This window comes from Papio anubis, chromosome 8 (genome assembly GCF_008728515.1).
Source record: "Papio anubis isolate 15944 chromosome 8, Panubis1.0, whole genome shotgun sequence".
NCBI lineage: Eukaryota > Metazoa > Chordata > Mammalia > Primates > Cercopithecidae > Papio > Papio anubis.
In genome coordinates this window covers 28671553-28696983 of record NC_044983.1, presented here as the reverse complement: position 1 = coordinate 28696983, position 25431 = coordinate 28671553, and the positions used below count along the sequence as shown (strand labels likewise).

Genomic DNA, 25431 nt, shown 5'->3' with positions numbered 1-25431 from the left:
TGTTGGGTCTAACTGGCTGCCCCCACAACCCTCCTTCCTCCTCCTCAACACAAGAGTTTTTAGTTGTCATATCCTATTCTCTCTCCCTAAGAAGCTGAATCCTATCCCTCAACCTGTCATGCCTTTATCACTGGGGACCTGCTTCAATGAGGATGATCTTTAACCAGAAATCAAGATAGTCCATCACCTAATCGTAAGTGCGGTCCCTGCCAGGCACTGCTAACACATCCACACTGACCAACTTAAGACTTCCTGAACATAGGCCCTTCCAGGGAAGGCACATATACCTTCCAGGGCCCCGATTCGATCAGCTCCAGCTTTCTCCTATCCTCCAAAGGCCAACCTTCAAAAGGTTTCTTCTTGGCAGCATGGTTATTTCAGCATAGTTTCTAAGTGCTTGGTCTCTAATATACTATGAAGTTTTCAATCCTAGCAACATTACGTATCTATCAAGTGATCTTATTTCCATAGGAAGGACAGGTAACTGCACTAAATATTTCAATAAACACCAGGAAATATGACCCTCAACTCATAACTAGGTATCCTTTAAAATTTTGTTTTACTTTGTTTGAAAGTTTTCCCATGGAAAAAATAATCGTGGTTAGGTTCTTAACCCAGTTCATAAAAACCTATTTACATTTCTGAAGAACAGTATCAACAGTACTATTTCAAATAATAAGATATGAAATTAGGAATAAATCTTCACTAACATTATTGCATTTGAAATATAAATATGTAATTATGTAATTATCCTAAGTGAGACTATACATTAGAACTCAGTTGTTAAATCTCCTTTACTCATTAACCTTTTAAAAACACCTCTTTATGAAGTGCTTTCTCAAATATTTCATTTCTTGCTCCAAAAAGCCCTCAGGAAGCATACAGACTTTTGTCTCATTTTATAATTTCTGAAAGATAAAAAAGGTACCTTAAATGGTCTGAAAAGCAGATAGAGCTCCCGAGGTTTGATATCCAGAGGAAGGCCACTAACAAATAGGGTCCGGACCTGGAAAAATAAATTTAGGAAGTGATCAAGGGTGTGGACACTCCAGAGAGTTAACTCTCACCTGAAATCTCAAAAACATGTTATTCCAAATGTTCCACAACTCATACTAAATTCATGCTCTTTCCATGATACAATGAATACTTCACTGTTAAGATGCCACTAAACCAACTCTTTTTTTTTTCCTTTTTAAATTTTAGGGGAGATGCAGCTTTCTGTGTTATCTTAAGGTACATTCCCTAAGCCAACACTTGAATATTTCTATGTGAATTATTCAGAGTGAATTACATCTAGTTGATTTAAATTTACAAGCTAACTTTTCCCAACTAGCCATTGCACAGTTATAAAAATGTGAAGGATGGGGGAAGGTTCCATATAATTTAAATATTAGCTTAAGAAAAAAATGACATGAGCACAGTAACTCTGCCACTCCTCTGCCCTAAATATATGGTCAATATAATGTGCTTCAAAAATAATACAAAAACAATTTGTTTCCTCCTGCTTGTTTTGTTGCTGCTTTCCTCATAGGCATTAATTACAATACCTTTAATAAATGTAAAAGTACAGTTAAGCCCAATGCACCTAAATAGTAACCAAAATGCATTAATTCTGCATCTGTTCGGTTCCAAAACAGCAGGGCCAACCTCACTAACTATCATTCCCATTGCGTTTTTTTGTTTTGTTTTTTTGTTTTAAAATTTTAAGTACTGGGGTACATGTGCAGGATGTGCAGGTTACAAAGGTAAACACATACCATGGTGGTTTGCTGCACAGATCAACCTATCACCTAGGTATTAAGCCCAGTAACCATTAGCTGTTCTTCCTGAGGCTCTTCCTCCCCTCAAGCCCCTGACAGGCCCAATGTGTGCTGTTCCCCATCATGTGTCCCTATGCCCTCATCCTTCAGCTCCCACTTGTGAGAATATGTGGTGTTTGGTTTTCTGTTCCTGTGTTAGTTTGCTGAGGATAATGACTTACAGCTCCATCCATGTCCCTGCAAAGGACATGATCTCGTTCCCTTTTGTGGCTGCATAGTATTCCATGGTGTAAGTGTACATTTTCTTTCTCCAGTCTATCACTGATGGGTATTTGGGTTGATTCCACGATTTTGCTATTGTGAATAGTGCTGCAATGAACATACACGCGCATGTATCTTCCTAACAGAATGACATATATTCCTTTGGGTATATATCCAGTAATGGGATTGCTGGGTCAAATGGTACTTCTGCTTCTACATCTTTGAGGAATCACTATACTGCCTTCCACCCATTGTGTTTAAGGCACAATCAACACATAGGCCTACCATGACCAAGGTACCTGGCCACGGTGCCACTAATAAAAGTCATTCAAGACACATATGTAAATACATATAGTGTAGGGTGTACACTATGTGCTTAGTGTCTACTAAAATACAGAACACAGGGGAAACACCAGAGAAAGCATCCGAATAAGAATCTAAAGGATGGGCATTTACCAAATAGAGCCAAAAGATGAGGTGGGATGCCTAAGAATCACAGGCAGAGAAAAGCATTCACCAAGGCAGTGAAGTAGAGGAAGAAAAAATACATTCTCGGGAAAGGGCAAGCCAAAACTAAACAAGAAGCTTGGGGTCAAACCACACAAAACATCAAAAGCCACTGGCTCAGGAATTTGATCTTGATTCAATAGGCAAGGAGTAGCTACTGAATTGTCATCATATTTTCTGTTTCTTTTTCTCTACTCACACGGATGCAACAAAACTGAAAACTTGATGCTCAACTGTTCAATTGTTAACCATGTATATACATGGAAGATTTTTCCTCAGTGAAAGACAGGTAGAATATTAGACAGAGAGACAGACAGTGTGCTACCATGTCTGGCTAATTTTTTGGAAAGATGGGGTTTCACCATGTTGCCCAGGCTGATCTCAAACTCCTGAGCTCAAGAGATCCGCCCATCTTGGCCTCCCACAGTGCTGGGATTACAGATATAAGCCACCTCGTCTAGCTTTAGGCTTTTTGTGAGATTCCCAACACTTTTCATTGCTTATTGTTATACAGAAGTGCGAATCACCAAGCAAGGCCTGTTTACTGACCCAGCACAGTACCCAGTAAAATGTCATGCCATTTGCATGTGTGTTTGATAAACACTGTAATGATGTAAATAGCCCCAGAATTCTGAATGCCTTATTTTATGATTTATAAACAGCTTTATTGAGGTTATGATTGATATATAATAAACTACACATCTTGAAAGTGTATGATTTTATGTTTTGAGATATGTATAACCTAAGAAACATCACAACCAAAAGACAATCTATCACCACCAAAAGTTTATTCATGCCCCTTTAATCCTTCCTCTCACTCTGTCCCACCATTCTCCATCCCTAGGCAATCACAGATCTGGTCTCTTTATATATATGCTTCAAACACTTACACAGCGGGAACCACAGAGTATGTTTTTCATCTGGCTTCTTTCCCTTAGCATGAAGTGAAATTTACTTTGAGACTTATCTATGTTGTTGAATGTATCAACAGTCTATTCCTTTTTATTACTGAGAAGTATTCTGGAGTGTGGATACACCACAGTTTGTTTATCCATTCACATGCTGACAGACATTTGGGTTATTCTAGCTTTGGCTTTTACAAATAAAATGGCTTTGAACATTCATGTACAAATCTTTGTATGGATGTATACTTTCTTTCTTTTTGGATAAACACCTAGAAGTGGAATTCCTATATATGAAAGGTACATGCTTTTTTTTATGCCCATCAATTTCTTGTCTTATGGTTCAGAACATGGTAAATGTTCTGTGTGCACTTAAAACAAATGTGTATTCTGCTGGGGCTGGGTGGAATGATCTATAAGTATCAATTAGGTGAAGTTTGTTGTTCAAGTTTTCTGTATCTTTTGCATCCTCACTTCCAATACCCCCAACTTTGTCACCAGATAAACAAGTTCCTGGGGGTCTTTATGAAGTTGGCCGAGGCAGAATTGCTGACAAGTGTCAAAGATACAAACAGTGAGGAAATCCTGCTAATCCAGTGTGCCCTCCCTGTCACCTGCAACTCTCTTCCCATAGTCCAGAAAGTGAACCCCATGTGTTCCACTTGGTTGTTCTGGTCAGGACAACCTGGGCAGAGCGAGAATATCATCTCCCATGCATTCAGATTTTGGGGAGTGCCTGTTTTCTCTCTGACACTGTGCCAGGTGCTAATGGATTACAGGGATTTCCACAAAAATGATATGGTAAGCAGAACCTACGTTCTAGGTGTCATGGTGCCATTTATCTAGTGGTGCATCTTACCATGTGATAAATATGAATTAGAATTTGAGGAGTTAACCTAGAAAATAAACTATTATTTATGACATTGTTATAGAGAAAAGGGCATCATAAACGTCAATTTACCAACAGATGTTACTTGAAATCTGGGGATTATCAACAAAAGGTTACTTAATATAAATTAAAGTTCATCTGTATCATACAATGAAATACTACACAGCCAATAAAAATGATGTTCAAGAAAAAAGTATACATAGTTCCACTTTGTTTTATAAAGTAGCCAACATATAAGTATTGATAAAGGAAAAAAATTTATCTTATAGTATGTGTACTCAAATGTTTCTATCATTTAGCTCTCAATGGTATAGTAACTGATTTTAATGTTCATTAGCTTATTTGTATTTTCCATCTTTCTAAAATAAATATGCATTAAATACTGTAAGTTTATTTTATTAGGTTAAGAACTACCTCAATTTATTACCTCCCTTTCTTTAAGGGACTAGAGACAAAGTCGATATTTATATCAATATTATATTACGAAGTTTATGGAGGAAATTCTTTCTTAGGTAAATATTCCATAATGGAAAGTGAAGAGATTCTTATCTTAGTGTTTCAATAGAAAATTGCTATACATAGGGAAAAAGAAAATCCGAGCTCCTGTCAGGCCTAAGTTTGCCATTCACCCATAGATGCCAAGAGGCTCAAAGCAACTCTGTTTTGTTCATCAAACTGGAGGCAGATCAGATGTTTGGCATTTTATTTAAACATGGACGAGACTTAGGTTTCCTAGAATCTCATGAAGTCCACTATTGTTTCAGAAATCTACCAGAATATCTCATCTCATTCACTGAGATATTCTTTCCTCCAGCAGAACACACTGACAAGGGGGAAATAATTTCTGAATACTTACATTATGTATTTGATTCCAATTAGAGGTCACTTAAATCCAAGAGCATAATGTGCTTGGAATCCTAGAGACCTCCTCAGACTAGGAAAGTCATCAAGCAAGTTTTAAAAAAATTATGAATAATGAATGGAAAAAATAGCTTCCTGAAGATCAAATTCATGCTTTTCTATGGTGACTGGGATCTAGAATCACAAATTTTTTTTTTTTTTTTTTTTTGAGATGGAATCTCGCTTTGTTGCCCAGGCTGGAGTGCAATGGCGCAATCTTGGCTTACTGAGACTTCTGTTTCCCGGGTTCAAGCCATTTTCCTGCCTCAGCCTCCCGAGTAGCTGGGATTACAGGTGCTCACCACCACACTCAGCTAATTTTTGTATTTTTAGTAGAGATGGGGTTTCACCATATTGGCCAGCCTGGTCTCGAACTCCTGACCTCAGGTGATCTGCCCGTGTTGGCCTCCCAAAGTGCTGGGACTATAGGTGTGAGCCACCGTGCCTGGCCTGGAATCACAGAAATATTTTAAAATATTTTAGTTTCCCTACTCTAAAAAGTATATTACCATCATACTTTTCATCTGAGCCACTAAAGGGCACTTCAGAGTTTTGGCTTTGCTAAGCCTACTGAATTCATAAAGACATGATTCCTGCCTTCAGGGAGCTTACTGTCAGTGAAATAAACTGAATATGTAATGGCTGCCTGTGATCACAGAAAGCTTAGCTCATTCACAAAGTAAGTAAAAAAACCCCAAGAGTAAGATACAAGCATAAGCAGCATGTAAATCCATGATGAAATACTCATTAACAAAACTGTTCCCCAAAAATAACAAATGAATTACTACGCCAACTGAACTTTGCAGCAGGTCAAAGCATTATCCAGAGCAGCCCTTAGTTTACCAGCAATGTCTATGGACACAGATGTGCCTGGCACTATGCCTTTAGCATCCGCAGATGTTTACTTTATGGAACACACGGGGAAACATATTTCTTAGACAAGTACACAACATGCCTCATAGAAGTTCAAGAGATGAAACTGCTGACAGTTTTGTCCCAAAGGGACTCAAGAAGATTTGTAGATGTACCTTCAACTTCCTTTTTACACCAATAGGACTGAAAGAATAAATGCTAGTAAAAATCATCCTGTGCTGGGCAGAAGAGCAAGAGTGTTCTTGGCTTAGCCATTATCCAGCATTCCTGCAGAGGCTACAGTCAGATTTGGATAAACTGGCCACGTGTTCTTAAATGGCATTGCCAGCTCCCACTAGGAAAGGCAAGACATTTTATTGACCGGCGTCTCATGTAATAAACTCCGATTCAGTAAGTAAAGTCATTTGTGGCAGTCTTGAGCTTCCCTGGAGAGAAAGGCCAAAAGCAGACCTTGAAATGCTCTCTTTAATAAAGAGCGCATCTAATCTTGTTGGTAATCTAGGCATGAAAATAAAAAGCAATAGAAAAATGCTCGACTTCAGTACACAACAGAGAATAATCACACACACTTTTCAACTAGCAGCCACATCTGGTAAACACATAGTATCCAAAGACTATGAGCATTTTCTGTGCATGTTCTAGTTTTTCATAAAAGTTTTAAGGTCATCCATCTAGTTGCTCTGAGCTGGCCTCTTGAGGTTCCTCTTAAATTCATGGCACTGGGAAGGATAAATATCTTCTAATGATTCAGGAATGACTGTGTATAGTTACTTATTTGAAACACTCTGAGTAAACCCATAGTGTTAATGGCTATATTCATCTCTCTCTCTGCTAGCTCGCTCTTAATCTACCCATATTCTTAAAGATATAAATGAAGACCCCCAAAGCAGCTTTTAAATGTGCTATATGTTTGAATCATTCTTTTGGAGAAACCATTCTTGAAACACACAGTGGATTCACAGATGAAACCTTTCTATGGGCGTTTTACAGTTTGAAGGCTGTTTTTTGTAGTGTATAACACAGTCCTAGACACAGAGTGTATGTTCTATAAATATCTCTTGACTGATTTAGAAATATACGTAAATCCAAAGATTTACATAATCCCGTATTCATGGAGATATAAGTATTTGCTTGTAAACGGTTCAGTTGATGACATGGCAAACAAAATAAGATGGCATTTCCCAGTCACAATTGTATCAACAGAGTTACATAACATCAACTGACAAACACCCATATATGGCAAAAAGACAGGAGAGATTAGTATTATAAGATAAAGGTATTTAGAACGGGGGAAAGGGAAGTAGGATAAAAATCAATCTGAATCAAGGAGAAAAATGTAAGACATAGACTGAAATGGAGACAGACCCAAAAAGAGAAAGTGCAAAAAAACTTCAGGACTATATAGACCAGAATAGTGATCAATATATGGTTACTAGGAAAATTATTCACATTTTAACTTATGATAATTAAAACATACTTACAAATACATATGTCCAATTTCAACAAACGTAAATTCGTAATTAACAAAGTTTTTTTGGGGAAAAAAAAAAGCCCAAATTCATTAACTTGCACATTTAAAAAGCTGAGTAAGTAGATATCCAGATTTACTGACATAGAACAAGGTTCATAATTATTAAGGGAAAAAGCAAACAGCAGGAACTGCCCATATCCCCGGTTTAATTCTCTTGGGGTTTTTATAAGTTAATACATGCTCAAGGGGGAAAAAAAGGTATTAAAGGAATACATACCAAGTTATCTATATGTTAATAGTGGAGAGGAAGGTAGAATTATAGATAAACTTCATTTTGTGTATTTATACATTTTGGCATTTAAATTACAAGTATAAACAACTATTTTAAAAATGAGAACAAATCCAAGCCCAAATGTATTTCCTTGGTTTGGAAATACAAACTCAGTGTGTCCACTGTCCTTAGAAATACTCTTTCTCATTTTCCTGCCTGTCCTTGATCCTCAGGGACAAGCTTGATCTGGCAAAAATATATTCATGTAACTTGCTTCACATTTCAATTCTGACCAACAGTCAGTATTTACTTCTGAAAAAATAATCCTAACCAAAAAAGGGAACCAGTGACTAAGGTTGCCCCAGGAGCAGAAACATCCTGGTTTCAGTCAAAGGAGTATTCTTGCTTTGTGACTGCTCTACTGAGACAAGAACAGAGGGATCACTCCCATTCCAAGACCTATGGCAGTGCCATCCCTCTTCTGACAGACCATGTAATATAAACTTGGGTTTCAGAAACTCAGAAGTTAAGGCCTCCACATAACCGTGCAGCACAAATCTCATAGAGCTGGGTTGTTTTAACACACAAGAGTGGCATCAGAGCCCAGTTTGTAAATTTTACACACTGGTTAAATTCTTTTACTCTTTTTAAATAATCTATAAGTTATTTGTTTACTTTGTAACCATGAGCTGAAACACCAAGTTGCAAGACTCAACCCTGCTGAGGACTGCTGGTCATCTCATTTCCAAAGAAGGCTTTGTAGTCTTGGTATGATTTCCCATTCAGGCCTTGCCACCATGAAAATGGATTACTGCAACCATTAAAATGGCAAGCATTTAATTCTGATTGCAGCTCAGCAGAAGTGAACTGGCTTTGGTCAAGCTCCAGTTTCTAGTTGGCACTGACTTCAAGAAAAGCAGGTGGTCAAGTTCTTACTTCCTGAAAATGGTCACCTATTGGACTTAAAGACTCGTTCCTTTTTCGTGCCCTGGGAAGGCATGCTTTGGTTCAGGAGATCACATTGCTATAGTCACCAAGGATTCACTAACCATAGGATTTAAAAAAGGGCCACTGGCCAGGCATGGTGGCTCATGCCTCTAATTCCAGCACTTTGGGAGGCCGAGGCAGGTGGATCATCTGAGGTCAGGAAATGGAGACCAGCCTGACCAACACGGTGAAACCCCATCTCTACTAAAAATACAAAAATTAGCCGGCGTGGTGGTCGGCACCTGTAATCCCAGGTACTTGGGAGGTTGAGGCAGGAGAATCACTTGAACCCGGGAGGCAGAGGTTGCTGTGAGCCGAGATCGCACCACTGCACTCTAGCCTGGGTGACAGAGCAAGATTCCATCTCAAAAAAAAAAAAAAAAAAAGCCACTGTGCTGTCGTTATGAACTTCCAGGTTCCCAGGTTTGGGTCTCACTCTGGTCAAGCTGGAGTGCAGTGGTACGATCATAGCTCACTACAGCCTAGAATGCCTGGGCTCAAGTGATTCTCCCACCTCAGCCAACCAAGTAGCTAGGACTAATGGTGTGTGCCACAACATCCAATTAATCTTACTATGTTTATTTGTTGTAGGGACAAGGTCTTGCCCAAGCTGGTCTCAAACGCCTGGTCTCAAGTGATCTTCACACCTTAGCCTACCAAAGTATTGAGATTATAGGTGTAAGCTATCACACCTAGCCTATTTTAGTATTAATCATTGCTCTTTCCTTTCTAAAAGAAAAAGCCGTCCATATATTAATAATTACCCACAGTGCATGACTCCCTGGTTTTGAGGAATCCACTAGTATTTACTGTAAGTGACAGTTACTGACTGACACAATCTGTAGAATAACCAAATTCACACCTTGATTTAGGGCCTATGGAAACCAAGGTCCCTTTGCCAAGGTGATCACAAAGTTTTCGGCAGGATGATGGAAAGAAGGAAGACTAATGGGAGCACAGGTGGAAAAGAGAAGAACAATGATGTTCCATAATTCATAAAGGCAGAACCTGAGCACTGCTCAGACATGCTTGGGGAATAGGGACAGCAAGTTAGCACTGGGTACACCACACCACTATGTTCAATCTTTGAGGAGTCAATCCCAGCCCAATTCAATGCTGACTTCTAATCAGAATGTTTCATAAGCTCTGACTTTGATAGGACTTCTTTTTTTCTTTTTTTGAGACCGAGTCTCACTCTGTCACCCAGGCTGGAGTGCAGTGACACAATTTCAGCTCACTGCAACCTGTGCCTCCCAGGATCAAGCGATCTTCCTACCTCAGTCTCCCGAGTAGCTGGGATTACAGGCGCCCGCCATCACACCTGGCTAATTTTTGTATTTTTTAGCAGAGACAGGGTTTCACCATGTTGGCCAGGCTGGTCTCGAACTCCTGACCTCAGGTGATCCACCTGCCTCGGCCTCTCAAAGCGCTGGGATTACAGGCGTGAGCCACCACGCCCCGCCTGATAGAACTTCTTAAGAAGCAAACTCCAACTCAGGCCATTCCTCATGTCTGCCATATATCTAAAAGGGAAAGAGAAAAGGTGAGAATTCCTAGGGTTTTAAGCTGCTAAAGTATAGGCAAGAGAAGTGTCTGTATATGTTAACACTTAACCTCATTAAGAAATTCCCTTAGTACTCTCAGACACAGAGGGAAAGAGGTGTATCAGATACAAATTAAGAATTTAAGGTTTGAATTAGACTAGACAGGAAACTATATGTGTGTATATATGAGAGAACTTAACCTCAGTATTAGGAAATTCACTGAATGCTGTCAAACAAGAAACATGGTTGTCAAATCCTTAGAGTTCAACAAAGAAGTTCCTTATAAAGGCAGGATGCTTCATCCCTTAACTCTGGTCCTGTTCTTACTCCATCCTTTAGTTCTTCTAACTAATTGTTAGGTGGCTTGCTCTATTTCAACCCTGGTCAGCCTATGAAATGTTACTTTTCACACAATTTCACTGCATACATGCTAAAACATTAAGTTTTTTAATGTATACATCAGTCCAGTGTATTATGAACATAAAGTTGCATTCTAATGCCCTAAGGTGCACATGCCCTTATGGTTTAATCCTAAGTATCCTGAAGTTTAATGTCAAAATGATTACCACAATAAAGACTTTTCTATGGACTGACAAAATGAAGTATAAGCACAGAATATGAAAAAGATCAAAATTCTAAGACCTCTCTTCCTTTCTCCTTTAGCATAATTTGGTGACTCATTTTACAAAGCAGAGTTCTTCAAAGAAACGAGTCATTTCATTTCTCTCAAACTACCTAGTTAAAACTAACCCAGACGACACAGAGTTCTTCGTGGTCATTTAAAGTACCAGGAAAAAAAAATTAGACAGTGGCAGTTCACAGTTCCAACACTGCCCAGGACTCTCAAGTATTTATTGCTTTTGATATTAGCAATATACAAACTCTGAGGAACTTCATCCCATTGCCAACTTCAGTTTACAATGCATTCTTAAAACTATGCACCATGCTTCTAACAATTAGAGAAGGTGTGAACTAGAAAGCTGGGGTGGGGGAGGTTTATTTCCCAATATTTAGTTATCAGAAATTGCCCAATATATAGTTTAAATTTTTTGGTGCCAGGCCAGTTAGTTCATCTTTAAACTGAAAGTTCTTTCCCGTATGACAGTGAGCATCCCAGTACTTGGCAGGGGGTGATCAGTATCTATCAAGTAAATGAGTGAATGTAAAAATTGGGTCAAAGTACTAAACCAGATATAAAAGAGAGGGCCATATCACTCATGAATATCTAGATATGAACATGTAAGTATGAAGAAAGTCATTAAAACTTTTTTTTATTTTAAAGAAACAGGTTGTACTGGCGCAATCACAGCTCACTGCAGCCTCAACCTCCTCGGCTCAAAAAGATCCTCCTGCCTAAGCTTGCCAAGTACCTGAGACAACAGGTATTCACAGCAGGCCTGACTAATTTTTTTGTTTTCTGTATTTGTGGAAATGAGTTCTCCCTATGCTGCCTAGACTGGTCTTGAACTCTTGGGATCAAGTGATCCTCCTGCCTCCACCTCCCCAAGTCCTGGGATTACAGGCAAGGGGCCACCAAACCTTGTGAGTTCGAATATGCATTCAAGAGGTTAAGTGCTCAAAGCATATGGTTCACAGAACAACCAAAAACACATGGAGTCTGCTGGGATTCAAATCCAGGTTCTGCAACTCACAAGGTATGCACTTGGACAAATCACTTAACCTTTCCGTTCCTACGTTTCCTCATATTAAACTATGTCCACAATTTCTTTGATATTCCTCCCTTAAAGAAGTGGAGCTTAATCCCCTTCACCTTTAGCATGGTGAAACCTCATCTCTACTAAAAACACAAAACTTAGCTGGGCGTAGTGGCAGATACCTATAAACCCAGCTAGTCAGGAGGCTGAGGCAGGAAAACCACTTGAACCCAGAAGGAGGAGAATGGAGTGAGTCGAGATTGCATCACTACACTCTAGCCTGGGTGACGGAGCAAGACTCTGTCTCCAAAAAAAAAAAGAAAAAAAGTATAATGTTACTTAATTTTATAATATTACTGATTTGTTTAATCATCACTTTTTATTGTAGTATATGATATTTTAGCTACTTTATATTTACATTAAAATCCATACCTGATTGTATCTCATATGACACAAAAACAGTGATAATACTGGTGCTGGTGAAGATGCAGAGAAACAGCAATCTCTCACATATGTTGCTGTTGGGAATGCAAAAAGGTACAACCACACTAGAAAACAGGTTCTCATCAAACTATGCAATTTCCAAACAATCTAGCAGTTGTACCCTTGGGTACCTATTCTAAAGAAATAAAAACTCATGTTCACACAAAAACCTGAATGGTTAAACAAACTAGATATATACATAACATGGGCTACTAGTCAGCAATGAGAATAAATAAACTACTAATACAAGCAACAACTTGAATGACTCTCAAGGGAATTACACTAAGTAAAAAAAAGCCAAACCTCTAAAGATTACATAAGGCATAATCCCACTTATCTAACATACTCGAAAGCAACCTTAGGGATCTTTGTAGTGGGGACTTGTTCCCCACTAACTTGACTGTGGTGGTGGATCCATGAACCTACACATATAATAAAACTTCACAGAAACAAAATTAGTGGATTATATCAACTTCTTGATTGTGACATTGTGCTACAGTTTTCTAAGATGTTACTACAGGCAGAAACTAGGCAAAGGGCACAAGTGATCTCTCTGTATTCTTAGAACTGTACGTGAGGCAGGATGCGGTGGCTCACGTCTGTAATCTCAGCACTTTGGGAGGCCAAGGCAGATGGGAAACAAGGTCAGGAGATCAAGACCATCCTGGCTAACATGGTGAAACCCCGTCTCTACTAAAAAATACAAAAAATTAGCCGGGCGTGGTGGTGGGGGCCCGTAGTTCCAGCTACTCAGGAGGCTGAGACAGGAGAATCACTTGAACCCAGGAGGCAGAGGTTGCAATGAGCTGAGATAGCGCCACTGCACTCCAGCCTGGGCGACAGGGTGAGGCTCCGCCTCCCAAAAACAAACAAACAAAAACTATATATGAAACTACGATGAGGTCAAATTTAAAAGTTTAGTTAAGCAAATTTCAGTATACGTTAAATAAATTTTAATATTTAAAACTTTTGAAGAAAAATTGTCCCTAAAAGTTATCAAGTCACTTTTTATTTGGAGTCTATTTAGATTAAAACTATATAAATCACTTGTTTATGATGCCATAATGCTGTCAGGAATAAATAATTATATCATCATCAATGAAGAGATTGGTATCAGTTGGTAAAGCTAGGCAGTAGAAGCTATGTAGTTAGGGGTACATATGCATTTCTATTTTAAAGTCCCACCAGAAGATTGGTCTTTTTCCCGTTATTTTCTTTTTTTAGATGGGATCTCACCTTCACCCAGGCTGGAATGCAGCGGTGTGATCGCGGCTCACTACAAACTCCACCTACCAGACTCAAGAGATCCTCCCCCACCTCAGCTTCCCAAGTAGATGGGACCACAGGTGTATGCCACAATGCCTGGCTAATTTTCCGTATTTTTGGTAGAGAAATACAAAATGTCAAAACATTTATTGAACTCCTGAGCTCAATTCATCTACCCACCTCAGCCTCCCAAAGTGCTGGGATTACAGGTGTGAGCCACCACACCCAGCTTCGTTGATTTTTAATTTACTAGATGCAATAATCTAAAAGGCAATAAAATAAACATGACTCTTTTAAAAAAAAGAGGTATTTCAACTTAAAATTTTCCTGATTTGTTTAATCACTACTTTTTACGGTACTGTAAGAAATCTTAGCTATAGTCTGCTTTAACATCTAGACTTAATTCCAGATGTATCTCACGTAATATAGAAAATAAATAGCAAGAATATAAATGTAAAATATTTTGAAGCTAATACCAGGAAAAAGACTAAGAGGGTCAAGCCTAGGGACGTTCACAGAGCACAGATGTTTATGTAGCCTAAAGGGGCTTTGGTGAGCTCTCTACTAAGAATCACCCACTTTTCTAAAACTGTTTCTACAGAAAAATTCCATTCAGCCACTATTTAGACCACCACATGGCTGAAATACAAGTTTTTAGAACATATTTTACATTAGTGCCTTTCTCTAATTCACAAACTAATTTACTTAATACTATAAAGCCCAGTGCTGATAATGAGTACTTCCAGTAAAAGAACAAACTTCCATTTTTAAGTTTAGATATTTGTAAGTTTGGATTGTTAGTTTAGATTAGCTTCTCCAATTGTATGCATTTCAAATTTCAGAATACATTCAGTACATTTAGGCTACAATTAATATGCCCCAGCCTCCTCAGTACTCTCCACCAAAGACGTATTTGTTTGATCTGATAACCACCTAATTATGTCTGTTAACTATTTATGTGGTTGTATGAATCAAGTCAATATTAAGTTTATATGCTGCTTATATGCATGTGTAATTATGTAGAGACACAGATCTTACAAGACTTGCTATGATGTAAAACTAGCAATGTTATGTGCCTGCTGGAAACAACAAAAGACAACAAATGTGAGAGGAAAAAAAAGGCGAGGTTTGTGGTTGAGAAATAACCTAGGTTAGCATGATTATATGCGCTTTTAAATTGATCTAAAGTATTTTTTAAAGTTTATTGAGATATTTAATCTGGCATTATATAAATTTTCAATGACTATAACGGGAGGAAAACACCATTAAATTGAGGACTGTGGCTTAAATCATGCTTCTGTTTTAAAACAAACTGTTGAGGCCTTCAGGACTGATCTTGTTGGGCCTCAGTTTCCTTATTTATGAAATCAAAGTGTGTAAGAGTTGATCTCCAAGTTCCATTCCAACTCCACAGGTATAACGAAAGGCTTTTGTTAAAAGCATACAGAGGTCACAAAACACCAGGTGGGAAGACCTAGTTCTTGCCATTGAGAACCTGTCAATCAAGCCACTTTTCACCACACATTTATTTAAAATGTACAATCTATTTATGGTTCATGTAATAATTAAAACAGAATGAAGCTGGGCAGCGTTCATGCCTGTAGTCCCAGCTACTCAGGAGGCTGAGTTCAAGGAAAGCCTGAGCAACAGAGATCCCATTATCTAAAAACAAAGAACAAAACAAAAAAACCCCACTTGGTGCAGTGGCTCATGCCTGTAATCTTAGCACTTTGGGAGGCCAAGGTGGGAGAATCGCTTGAGGTCAGGAGTTCGAGACCAGCCTGGCCAACATGGTGAAAACCCGTCTCTACTAAAAATATAAAAATTAGCCAGGTGTGGTGGCACACGCCTATAATCCCAGCTATTCAGGAGGCTGAGGCAGGAGAATCACTTGAACCCAGGAGGTGGCGGTTGCAGTGAGCGGAGATTGTGCCACTGCACCCTACCTTGGGTGACAGAGCGAGACGCCATCTCAAAAAAAAAAAAAAAAAAAAAAAAAAAGGCCAACATGCTGGGTGTGGTGGCTCATGCCTATAATCCCATCACTTTGGGAGGCAACAAAGTGAGACCCCATCTTTACAAAAGCTAGCTCTGGATGTGGTGGCCCATGCCTTTGGTCCCAGCTACACAGGTGACTGAGGCAGGAGGATCACCTGAGCCCAAGGAGGTTGAGGCTGCAGTGAGCCATGTTTACACCACTGCACTCCAGCCTGAGTGACAGTGAGATCTTGTCTCAAAACAGCAACAACAGTGTCTGAGGCCACAAATTTAAAGAATTTAGCACAGAATTGCCAGTGCAAAACAAGGTAAATGAACTGCAGAATTACTGATGTGCAACCAGTTCATCACAGACGCTGACTTAAGGGCCATGACTAAATCTACTTGTTTTTGTTTTTTTTTCTTGTGAAAGAATTACTCAGCAGACCATAGTGTTAAAGCTATAAACTCTGGAGTCAGATTGCCTAGGTTTGAATCCCAGCTCCAACACCAATTAGCTAAGCAATCTTGGACCAACTATTAATTAAATGAGTGCTTAGTGTCATCTGTAAAATAGGATTAACAAAACCTTCCTCATAGGGTTGCTAAGAGGAATAAATCAGTGAATATTTGTAGAACCTTCAGAAAAGTACCTGACAGGCAGACTAAGTATGACCCAAGATTTTGTTAAACAAATTCTGTAGGCCCTCCATATCTGTGGGTTCCACATCATGGATTCAACCAATCACAGATCAAAAATATTCTGAGGAAAAAAAAAATGCATCTGTAGTGAACATGTACAGACTTTTTTGGGTCATTATTCCCTACACATTATAGTATACCTATTTACATAGCATTTATATCATATTAGCTATTATAAGTAATCTAGAGATGATGCAAATATATAGGAGGATGTGCATAGGTTATATGCAAATACCATACCCATTTTATATCAGAGACTTGGACATCCAGGTTTTGGTATCCTCAGAAGTCCTGGAACCAATCCCCCACAAATACTGAGGGATGAATATATAAATTCCTCAAGTGCTACCCCGTTACACTTTCTGCTAGCAGGGACAGAAAAAGTACTTAAGGAATGTAAATCAAGGCCAGGGTGGTGGCTCACGCCTGTAATCCCAGCACTTTGGGAGGCTGAGGTGGGCAGATCATGAGGTCAGGAGTTCGAGACCAGCCTGACCAAAATGGTGAAAACCTGTCTCTACTAAAAATTAGCGGGGTGTGGTGGTGTGCGCCTATAATCTCAGCTACTCAGGAGGCTGAAGCAGGAGAATCACTTCAACCCGGGAGGCAGAGGTTGGAGCCGAGATCGCACCACTACACTCCAGACTAGAAGACTAGATGACAGAGCAAGACTGTCTCAAAAAAAAAAAAAAAAAAAAAAAGAATGTAAATCAAATTCTAAAACTTAGGATTTCATTTAGCTACAGATATTTTGAGAAGTTACCCATAACACTGCTTCAATTGCTATCAAAGAAAAAGAACATTACCACTTAACAAACTGCGTATCACTGAACAAATTAAACACAAATATTTCATTATTAATACTGAATTTCCAGTCTGAAATGCTTATTTATACTACCCCCCCCCCACCACCACCTTTCAGGAATTTGGAATTACTTTACGAAGTTTAACCTGTAACTGAAAATACAGATTTGTAATATATCTGTAAAGAGCACAAATAAAACAGCATATTTTATAGAAACCAGCTCAATTATTTTCCATTTTGTGAATTTCAAACATCTTGGGCAGTTCCCAAAACTATTCTCAACTGAGAAAGGATTCTCTCAAAATTGTCAGAACCTAGGGGCATATGAAGGATCTTTCAGAGCAGACACGACCCAGCCTGTCAGTGATCTTTGGAACCTGGTATGACAGGCCAGCATTGGCCAGAACACAGGCAATGATATGTGCGGGCAAGACAGTTCTCACAGTGCCAGAGAGTCTGTGTTTTAGTACGACCAAATAAAGATACGACCAACATCCCAGATACGCAGTTCTGTTGTGCCAAGGTTCTGAAAGTTCTTTTTTTTTTTTGAGATGGAATCTCCCTCTGTCTTCTAAGCTGGAGTACAGTGGCGTGAACTTGGCTCACTGCCACCTCTGCCTCTGGGGTTTCAAGCAATTCTCTGCCTCAGCCTCCCAAGTAGCTGGGACTACAAGCACACACCACTGTGCCCAGCTAATTTTTGTATTTTTAGTAGAGACAGGGTTTCGCTATCTTGGCCAGGCTGGTCTTGAACTCCTGACCTCATGAGCCACTGCGTGTGACCCAAAGGTTCTCAATCACTCTTGCAGGGCCACATCTAAGCTATTGTTAATTACAGGTCATTTGTTCCGACCCCAGTGAAAGAATTTCCAAATATTCTAAATATAATAAAACCCAAAATCTCATCAGAAATCTTAAAAGACTGTATATGTCTATGCCAAACTACAATATAACCATGATTTTTTCAAAAATCTTTTCAGTGTGGTTAATACCACACACCATATACAATACTTTTTTGCTAACTGAAACTGTGTCAAAAGTACTATGGACCCAGAGAATAAGAATATGGACCCTTAGCCTTACACCTCATCCCTCAACACCATCAAGTGTAAGCAGCGCCTACACAACTGGCTCACAGCCCTTAGATGACCCTTTAAGGCTAGCACAAGTATCACTTTTTTTGCCCAAATATCTTTCATCTTTGCTGGAGAGTATACTATTCATCAGAAATTTTCAATTTTATTTGCAGTGTCACCTTAGATGACAAAAATTAGAGATGTTAAAAAGCAACAAACATCAGATACATATATAACATACACACAGAAAGACACACATCTGGTTTTCGAAATGCATTAAAAAACACACACGCAACAAAATTATTGCTCTTCTAACCTCACACTCAACACTGCTAGAAGGGATCAGTTTCTTTCAACTATATCAAAACAAAATCCCCAAACCTCTGGCCTTCAAATGTTCCATACATTACTTCCCTGGGTTCTACTGGGTCAGTCTTAATACCACACATTGCTTATTCTCAAATAAAAGCACTGTCTTTCATTATTTTTATTTAATTTTTTTTTGAGACGGAGTCTCGCTCTGTCGCCCAGGCTGGAGTGCAGTGGCGCGATCTCGGCTCACTGCAAGCTCTGCCTCCCGGGTTCACACCATTCTCCTGCCTCAGCCTCCCGAGTAGCTGGGACTACAGGCGCCCAGCACCATGCCTGGCTAATTTTTTTGTATTTTTAGTGGAGTTGGGGTTTCACCATGTTAGCCAGGGTGGTCTCGATCAACTGACCTCGCGATCCACCCGCCTTGGCCTCCCAAAGTGCTAGGATTACAGGCATGAGTCACCACTTCCGGCCTGCATTGTCTTTTACAATTATTCTTTACTTCCAGAGAAGGCTCTCTTCTACTCTTAGAAGCCCAAATTAAACTCTCCTTCCCCAAAGCAGCTTTCTCCACTGCGCCAATTCTTTCTTTTTCTCTTCTGTACTTCTACTGCATTGTTTATACCACAGTCAGGACTTACTGTTTTTTTAATTGTTTCACAGGTTTTAGTTAGGTCCTTTCCAATTTAATTATAAAATCCTTGAGAGTAGGCAAGGTATTCATTCACCTATCATTATAACTTTGAATCACAGATTTAAATTTCCTCAGACTGGGGATCTAAGTTTCCTCATGCATTGGAATGACACACTCACTTAGAAAAAGCCCTAGCTGGATAGTATTTAAATTATTTCACAGAAACGGTCAGGAATTTAGTTGTAAAATGAAAAGACTCCCTTCTCACCTATCCATCATAAGCAAGAATTTAAACCCATGAACTGATTTACAAAATGTAAGAATTTGAGGCCCGGCGTGATGGCTCATGCTTGTAATCTCAACACTTTGGGAGGCCAAGGCAGGCAGATCACTTGAGATCAGGAGTTTGAGACCAGTCTGGCCAAAATGGCGAAACCCTGTCGCTACTAAAAATACAAAAATTAACCGGGTGTGATGGCGGGCGCCTGTAATCCCAGCTACTTGGGAGGCTGAGGCAGGAGAATTGCGTGAATTGGGAGGTGGAGGTTGCAGTGACACAAGTTCACACCACTGCACTCCAGCCTGGGCAACAGAGTGAGACTTTGTCTCAAAAAAACAAACAAACAAACAAAACAAGAATTTGAGAACTCAAATTAGATAACACTACCTAATTTAATCATGGATTGACACACACAAATAATGGATTCAACAATGTGTAACACAGTAGTACCCTAAAGTATTTGATAATTTATCTTTTTGTCTGAGACACAAGGATTACTCCAATACTAAATTAGAGGCCAACACATTTATTTCTTTACAAGAAACAAATCCTTTTGCTAAGTTCAAAAAGGATGGTACATAAACTATGTAACTATAAAGAAAAGAATGCACAATTCATTTCTCTAAATAACAACAATTTGTCCCTGAGGTTGAAGCACATTCACAAGTTTAATGTTAAGAAAAGGAGTTGCAGAATAAGACATGGCAAATCACACATATAACCTCTCCCCGTCAGCCCCTACACAAACACTCCTAATGTATTTTGAAGGGGTGGCCTGCCCCTCCACACCTGCGGGCGTTTCTGGTTAGGTGGAACGAGAGACTTGAGAAAAGAAATGAGACACAGAGACAAAGTATAGAGAAAGAAAAAGTGGGCCCAGGGGACCCGCGCTCAGCATACAGAGGACCCATGCGGGCACCGGTCTCTGAGTTCCCTTAGTATTTATTAATAATTATCTTTACCATCTTAGAAAAAGGGAAGTGACAGGATAATAGGATCATCGTAGGGAGAAGGTCAGCAGTAAGACATATGAATAAAGATCTCTGTGATATAAGTTTAAGGAAAAGTGCTGTGCCTTGATATGCATATGCAAACATCTCCATAAACCTTTTTAGTGCATAAAGAGCAGCATTGCGCTAGCAAGTCCCACCTTTCGCCCTACGGCAAGGTTTTCTCCTTTCTCAGTAAACAGAACATACAATCGGGTTTTATACCGAGATGTTCCATTGCCCAGGGACGGGCAGGAGACAGATGCCTTTCTCCATCTCAACTGCCAACAACCGCCTGGAGGCCTTCCTCTTATACTAGTCCTCCTCAGCACAGACCCTTCACGGGTGTCAGGCTGGGGGACGATCAGGTCTTTCCCTTCCCACGAGGCCATATTTCAGACTATCACATGGGGAGAAACCTTGGACAATACCTAGCTTTCCTAGGCAGAGGTCCCTGAGACCTTTGGCAGTGTACGTGTCCCTGGGTACTTGACATTAAGAGAATGGTGATGACTTTTAACCAGCAAGCTGCCTTCAGGCACTTGTTTATTAACAAAGCACACCCTGCACAGCCCAAAATCCTTTAAACCTTGAGTCACCACAGCACATGTCTCTTGCAAGGACAAGGTTGGGGGTAGGGTCACAGATTAACAGCATCTCAAATACAGGACAAAATGGAGTCTCTTATGTCTACTTCTTTCTATATAGACACAGTAACAGTCTGATCTTTCTTTCTTTTCCCCACATATTTCATGACAGTTCACCATTTTTCTATTTTAGATCTTGTTTCCTCTACATGCAGACTAAATGTAACACTTGCCATCTTCAGGACACTGTCCATGGAAAAGACAATAGTATGCATAAGTTAATAAGTTAATAAACTCATGCTAAGTTAATACTTATTAATCAAGTATGTTTAAGTCCTGGACAAACAATATTATGCAGTATTTAGTTATACACACTTTCTGGTTTTCAATACTAAGCTAGCAATCCTGAGCTTCCTCTTTACTGCTCTTGGGGTAATGTATGCTCAAGAAAACAAAAGGAATGATTATCAGCTAAAAAATATAATCAGAAAGGTAATCTGCTGGGGGAAGGATCACATAATTCAGTATTTATTAAATATGCCTGATCACAAGACTGTCCAGGATATCTGTTAAGAGACTGCTGGGGCTCCCTCCCAGAAATTCTGATTCAGTTGATCTGGGGATGAGGCTTAGGGGTATGAATTTTTAATAAGCAATACAGATGAATTTCCTGATCAAGCACATTTGGGAAACATGACTAAATCCACAGGACAGTTTTCTAGTTTTAAAAGAACATACAAATAACATTCAATTGTACCTACTCCCACTGAGATGAGATTGTGGCCCTTGAAAGCTCCTATTGCCAAGTGCCACTGAAGATTGTTGAGAAGATGTTCTTGATCTTGGAGCAGAGGCCTTTGAGTCAGGCCCTGAGTGAATCTCACACAGGCAGAGAACAATTAGACCCTTTTGTATAAGAAACAGATTTGCAATTAGATTTTATAAGGTACTTCTGCAGTTATTTAGGAGCAAATAACTAAATCTGTGCTTATACTAGTGATAGTATGAACTTTCATTATTATTCTTTACTGCGAATAATGTAATAAGAGAACAATTCTTCTGAGACACCCCCAAAATTTCCAAGAAGCTAAAAGCTGTTTTTTTTGGGGGGGTTTCTTTTTGGAAAAGTAAAATATATGAAAAGCAGATCCACAAACCAACAGTGATTAATTACTGAGTGCTTCCTACTTATAAAGAGTTACAAAGCAATTTGCATCCTTATTTTCATGTAGCGTTTTACTAGAATGTAGATTCTAATATAGTAGATCTAATGTGGGGGCTGAGATTCCGCGTTTCAAACTAGCTGTCAGGTACACAGACCATATTACAAGATTCTTCATGAATGGTTACCCAAACATAAGGACCACAGGGAGAGTATGATGGCTATTTAAAGTGAAGAATCCTGGATACTCTAAGTAAGGTTGCGCCCCTGGAATTTGCCCCATTAACAAGGACTCTAAATGATACAGATATAGGCAGCCCATAGAACACACACTGAGAAATACTGCTACAAAGGCCACAACGAATCCACAAGGAAGGGGAAAGAAGACATTTGTACCAAGTAACCATACTTCAAGGCAGCATGAGACACCTGTTAAGAACAGTAACCCTCAATTTGCTCTGAGAGTCAGGAGATACTGACATTTTTGGAAGGAAATCTCCACGGAAAAGATTTTGGAAGTTCTGACTAGCAAACAGTAACAAATGTGAAAAGGATAGTTTTTAGACAAATAGCATATCTCATATGACACAAACTCCTCAAGTGCCAGGAGCCAGTCTCCCACATTCTCTGATACGATAAATGGTTTTGAACTAAAGCTAATTGTCCTGGTATATCCCCTGTAGTAGAGAATACTACCAACAACTCAGTGATTGGCAGGAATTTGAGGGCTAAGGACCACTTGGCACTCTTCCCTACCTAGGCATCATTATAGAAGTCAAAGATGACAGAATTACATGAACCACACTGAAAGAAATGAAATGCAGATCATCCCTATGCACTCACTAGTAGTATTTCTAAAAATTATTGTAGGGAGTGGAGGTAGGACAGATAACAAATATACTTGCAAAGATCATGTTCCTCGGGTGTCTGGATAAAATGCCAGCAATTAATTACCTAACTATCACCTAGTGATATTCTACTTCCCAATACCCCCCAACCCCAGCCCTGCCCTGTGACATCTAGTCTAGCATTTTGTTTATTATGGCTTGGATGCCTTCTCTGTAAATGGTAACACTGGGTACAATCATCTCTGTACCTCAAACATGAGTTATTCATTGCTTCCAGTTCTCCCGTACCTTGGACTTTACAGACCCTGATTTCCGGCCACTTATGACAGCCCTCGGGAATGCCCATATTTTTCATAACTAAGGACTGATGATGTAAAATCCACGTTTGATCATCACCTTCTTCTTACAACCTGTTCGTCCTTAGAACCTGTACTGATGATCTCTGAGACACGCGAATGCAGCCTTGTTAAGGCGTCTCGTGAAGGAAGGCAGAGTGATATGGAGGACAAAGCACTTGACAGGAAAGGCCTGTGTTCTAGTACTAATGACCCTTGACTGCTGCTTCCTCCCTACAAGGTGCCATCTATGGATGTGACATCTTTCTGAGGGACACTTGAAATGATACTGTGACTGAAATATGGTAGAAAAGAAACACAATCATTATATAATAGTTTCGGGCTAATGACAATTCCTGGAATAACACTGTTCTACTTGCCTACCGTCCCCCAGTCCCTAAAAGATGAGAGAGATTTGGTAGATTTGTTACAAACAAATGGGCTAAATGTCTCAATGAATGAAATTTGCCCCTGAAGCCTGTGCAAGTATCTGTAGTTTCTCATTTTTCTCTATTCTTAGCAGTATATCCATCACCAACAGACAGTTTCCTGCTGGGAAACAAATCAGTAAAATGGCAGTTTTCCCTGAGAAAGACACTAGTCTCACTCACACTCCTAGAGAGCCTGAAATAACGTGATCTATTCCAAAGAGAAAACTGTCTGGGGTGCAGGAGACAGCGGAGATAATAATCCCTATCTATCAGAATCTCAACTCAGTTCCTGTGCAAAGCACTGTTGCTTTGCTTGACAAGACAGCATTCACATGACCTATATCAAAACACCCACTAAATAATGAAAGACATCTCAGTCTTGCCTCAACAACAAAGCCCCATGAGTACAGACACTGTGTCAATGGCTGAAGCAATTCTTCATGTCATTTTACACATGAAGTTTATTATAAACAGAACAGTCAATGACAGGATATGATTAAACGATTTTAGCTTGGAGAGATAGGAGAAAGAAATCTTCCAAGTCTCAGGGCATTGAAATGGCAGGTGTGAATCTGAAGACCTCAGAAGCCCAGGAGAGTGAAATGTGTTGTTGTCCACCACTTCTACTGCAGTCAGTTACAAAAAATGAAACACTGTTATAATCCAGCACCCTCAGCCTGTACAAGACCCCAGGATGGAAACATTTCTTTTGGCATGCAAAGTAATTAAATTTTCTACCTCCAGGGCTTTTCAAGGAGTCTATTTTTTCAAAAATATTAAGACACTGGCTAGTCACCCTATTTTTTGATTTTTTACTCATTTTAATATACATTGTAGGATTTTTACCAGATATATTACCTGCCTTTCATCAGTCAGTACCATAAAAGGCAAAGGAGAAGTAACTTTATTCTGAAGCTTATTTTTAAATGAAAGCCCTTCCTTTAGTTTTCAAAAACAACACACATACTTTTTTTTTTTTTTCTTTCAGGCAGTGGGAAACCAAAAGCCACAAATAAACTGGTCACTGCATTTACCTGTTGTTATAAAAGACTGTGCCAGCTTTTAGAACTCCAGTTATGTTTTCACAGCCATACAGCTCTGGAAACACTACGCAGCACTTTATGAGATGACTTCTTCTCTTTCAAGTGTCATGAATTCCAAGACAAGGAGTGGGACTGAAGGCCTGGACAGCAGTGGAGGCATACTACCAAGGTTGCCATTTGCTCATGACCTGGGAGCTGCCAGTCAGTATCACAGGGACTGACTCTACCTGAAGTGACCTCCCATGATGTTCTTCCCACCCTCCTCCTCAAAGTCCAGTTGTGGGTTTATGGAGTAAAAGCAAACAGATACCAGGTTGAAACCATCCAGTGTTTCCACCAGACTGAAAATAAGTCTGCCTGCTACCGGGTACCAAATCTAAGACAGTCCATCTATAAATCCATTTCATGCTGAATTGCTTAATTATGAATTCTTAGAAACTAGCATGCAAATGATTAAATAGTCTACCTCCAGGGTTTTTAA

General features: G+C 39.5%; 1 protein-coding gene and 1 long non-coding RNA gene across 10 annotated transcripts in view; one reads left to right on the top strand and one right to left on the bottom strand.

Annotated features, from left to right (window-relative positions):
- Positions 1-25431, bottom strand: part of RBPMS (RNA binding protein, mRNA processing factor) — a 189703-nt gene that overhangs the window by 98589 nt on the left and 65683 nt on the right. For all 9 annotated transcript variants that reach the window (XM_017961912.2, XM_017961916.2, XM_017961915.2 and 6 more), the window contains one exon: positions 929-1006. In XM_017961912.2, coding sequence (XP_017817401.1) covers positions 929-1006 — 78 coding nt within the window. The remainder of the gene's footprint in view (positions 1-928; positions 1007-25431) is intronic.
- Positions 114-25431, top strand: LOC103886717. Its single transcript, XR_650507.4, has 2 exons — positions 114-193; positions 24896-25431. It is a non-coding gene; the product is annotated as an uncharacterized LOC103886717 (long non-coding RNA).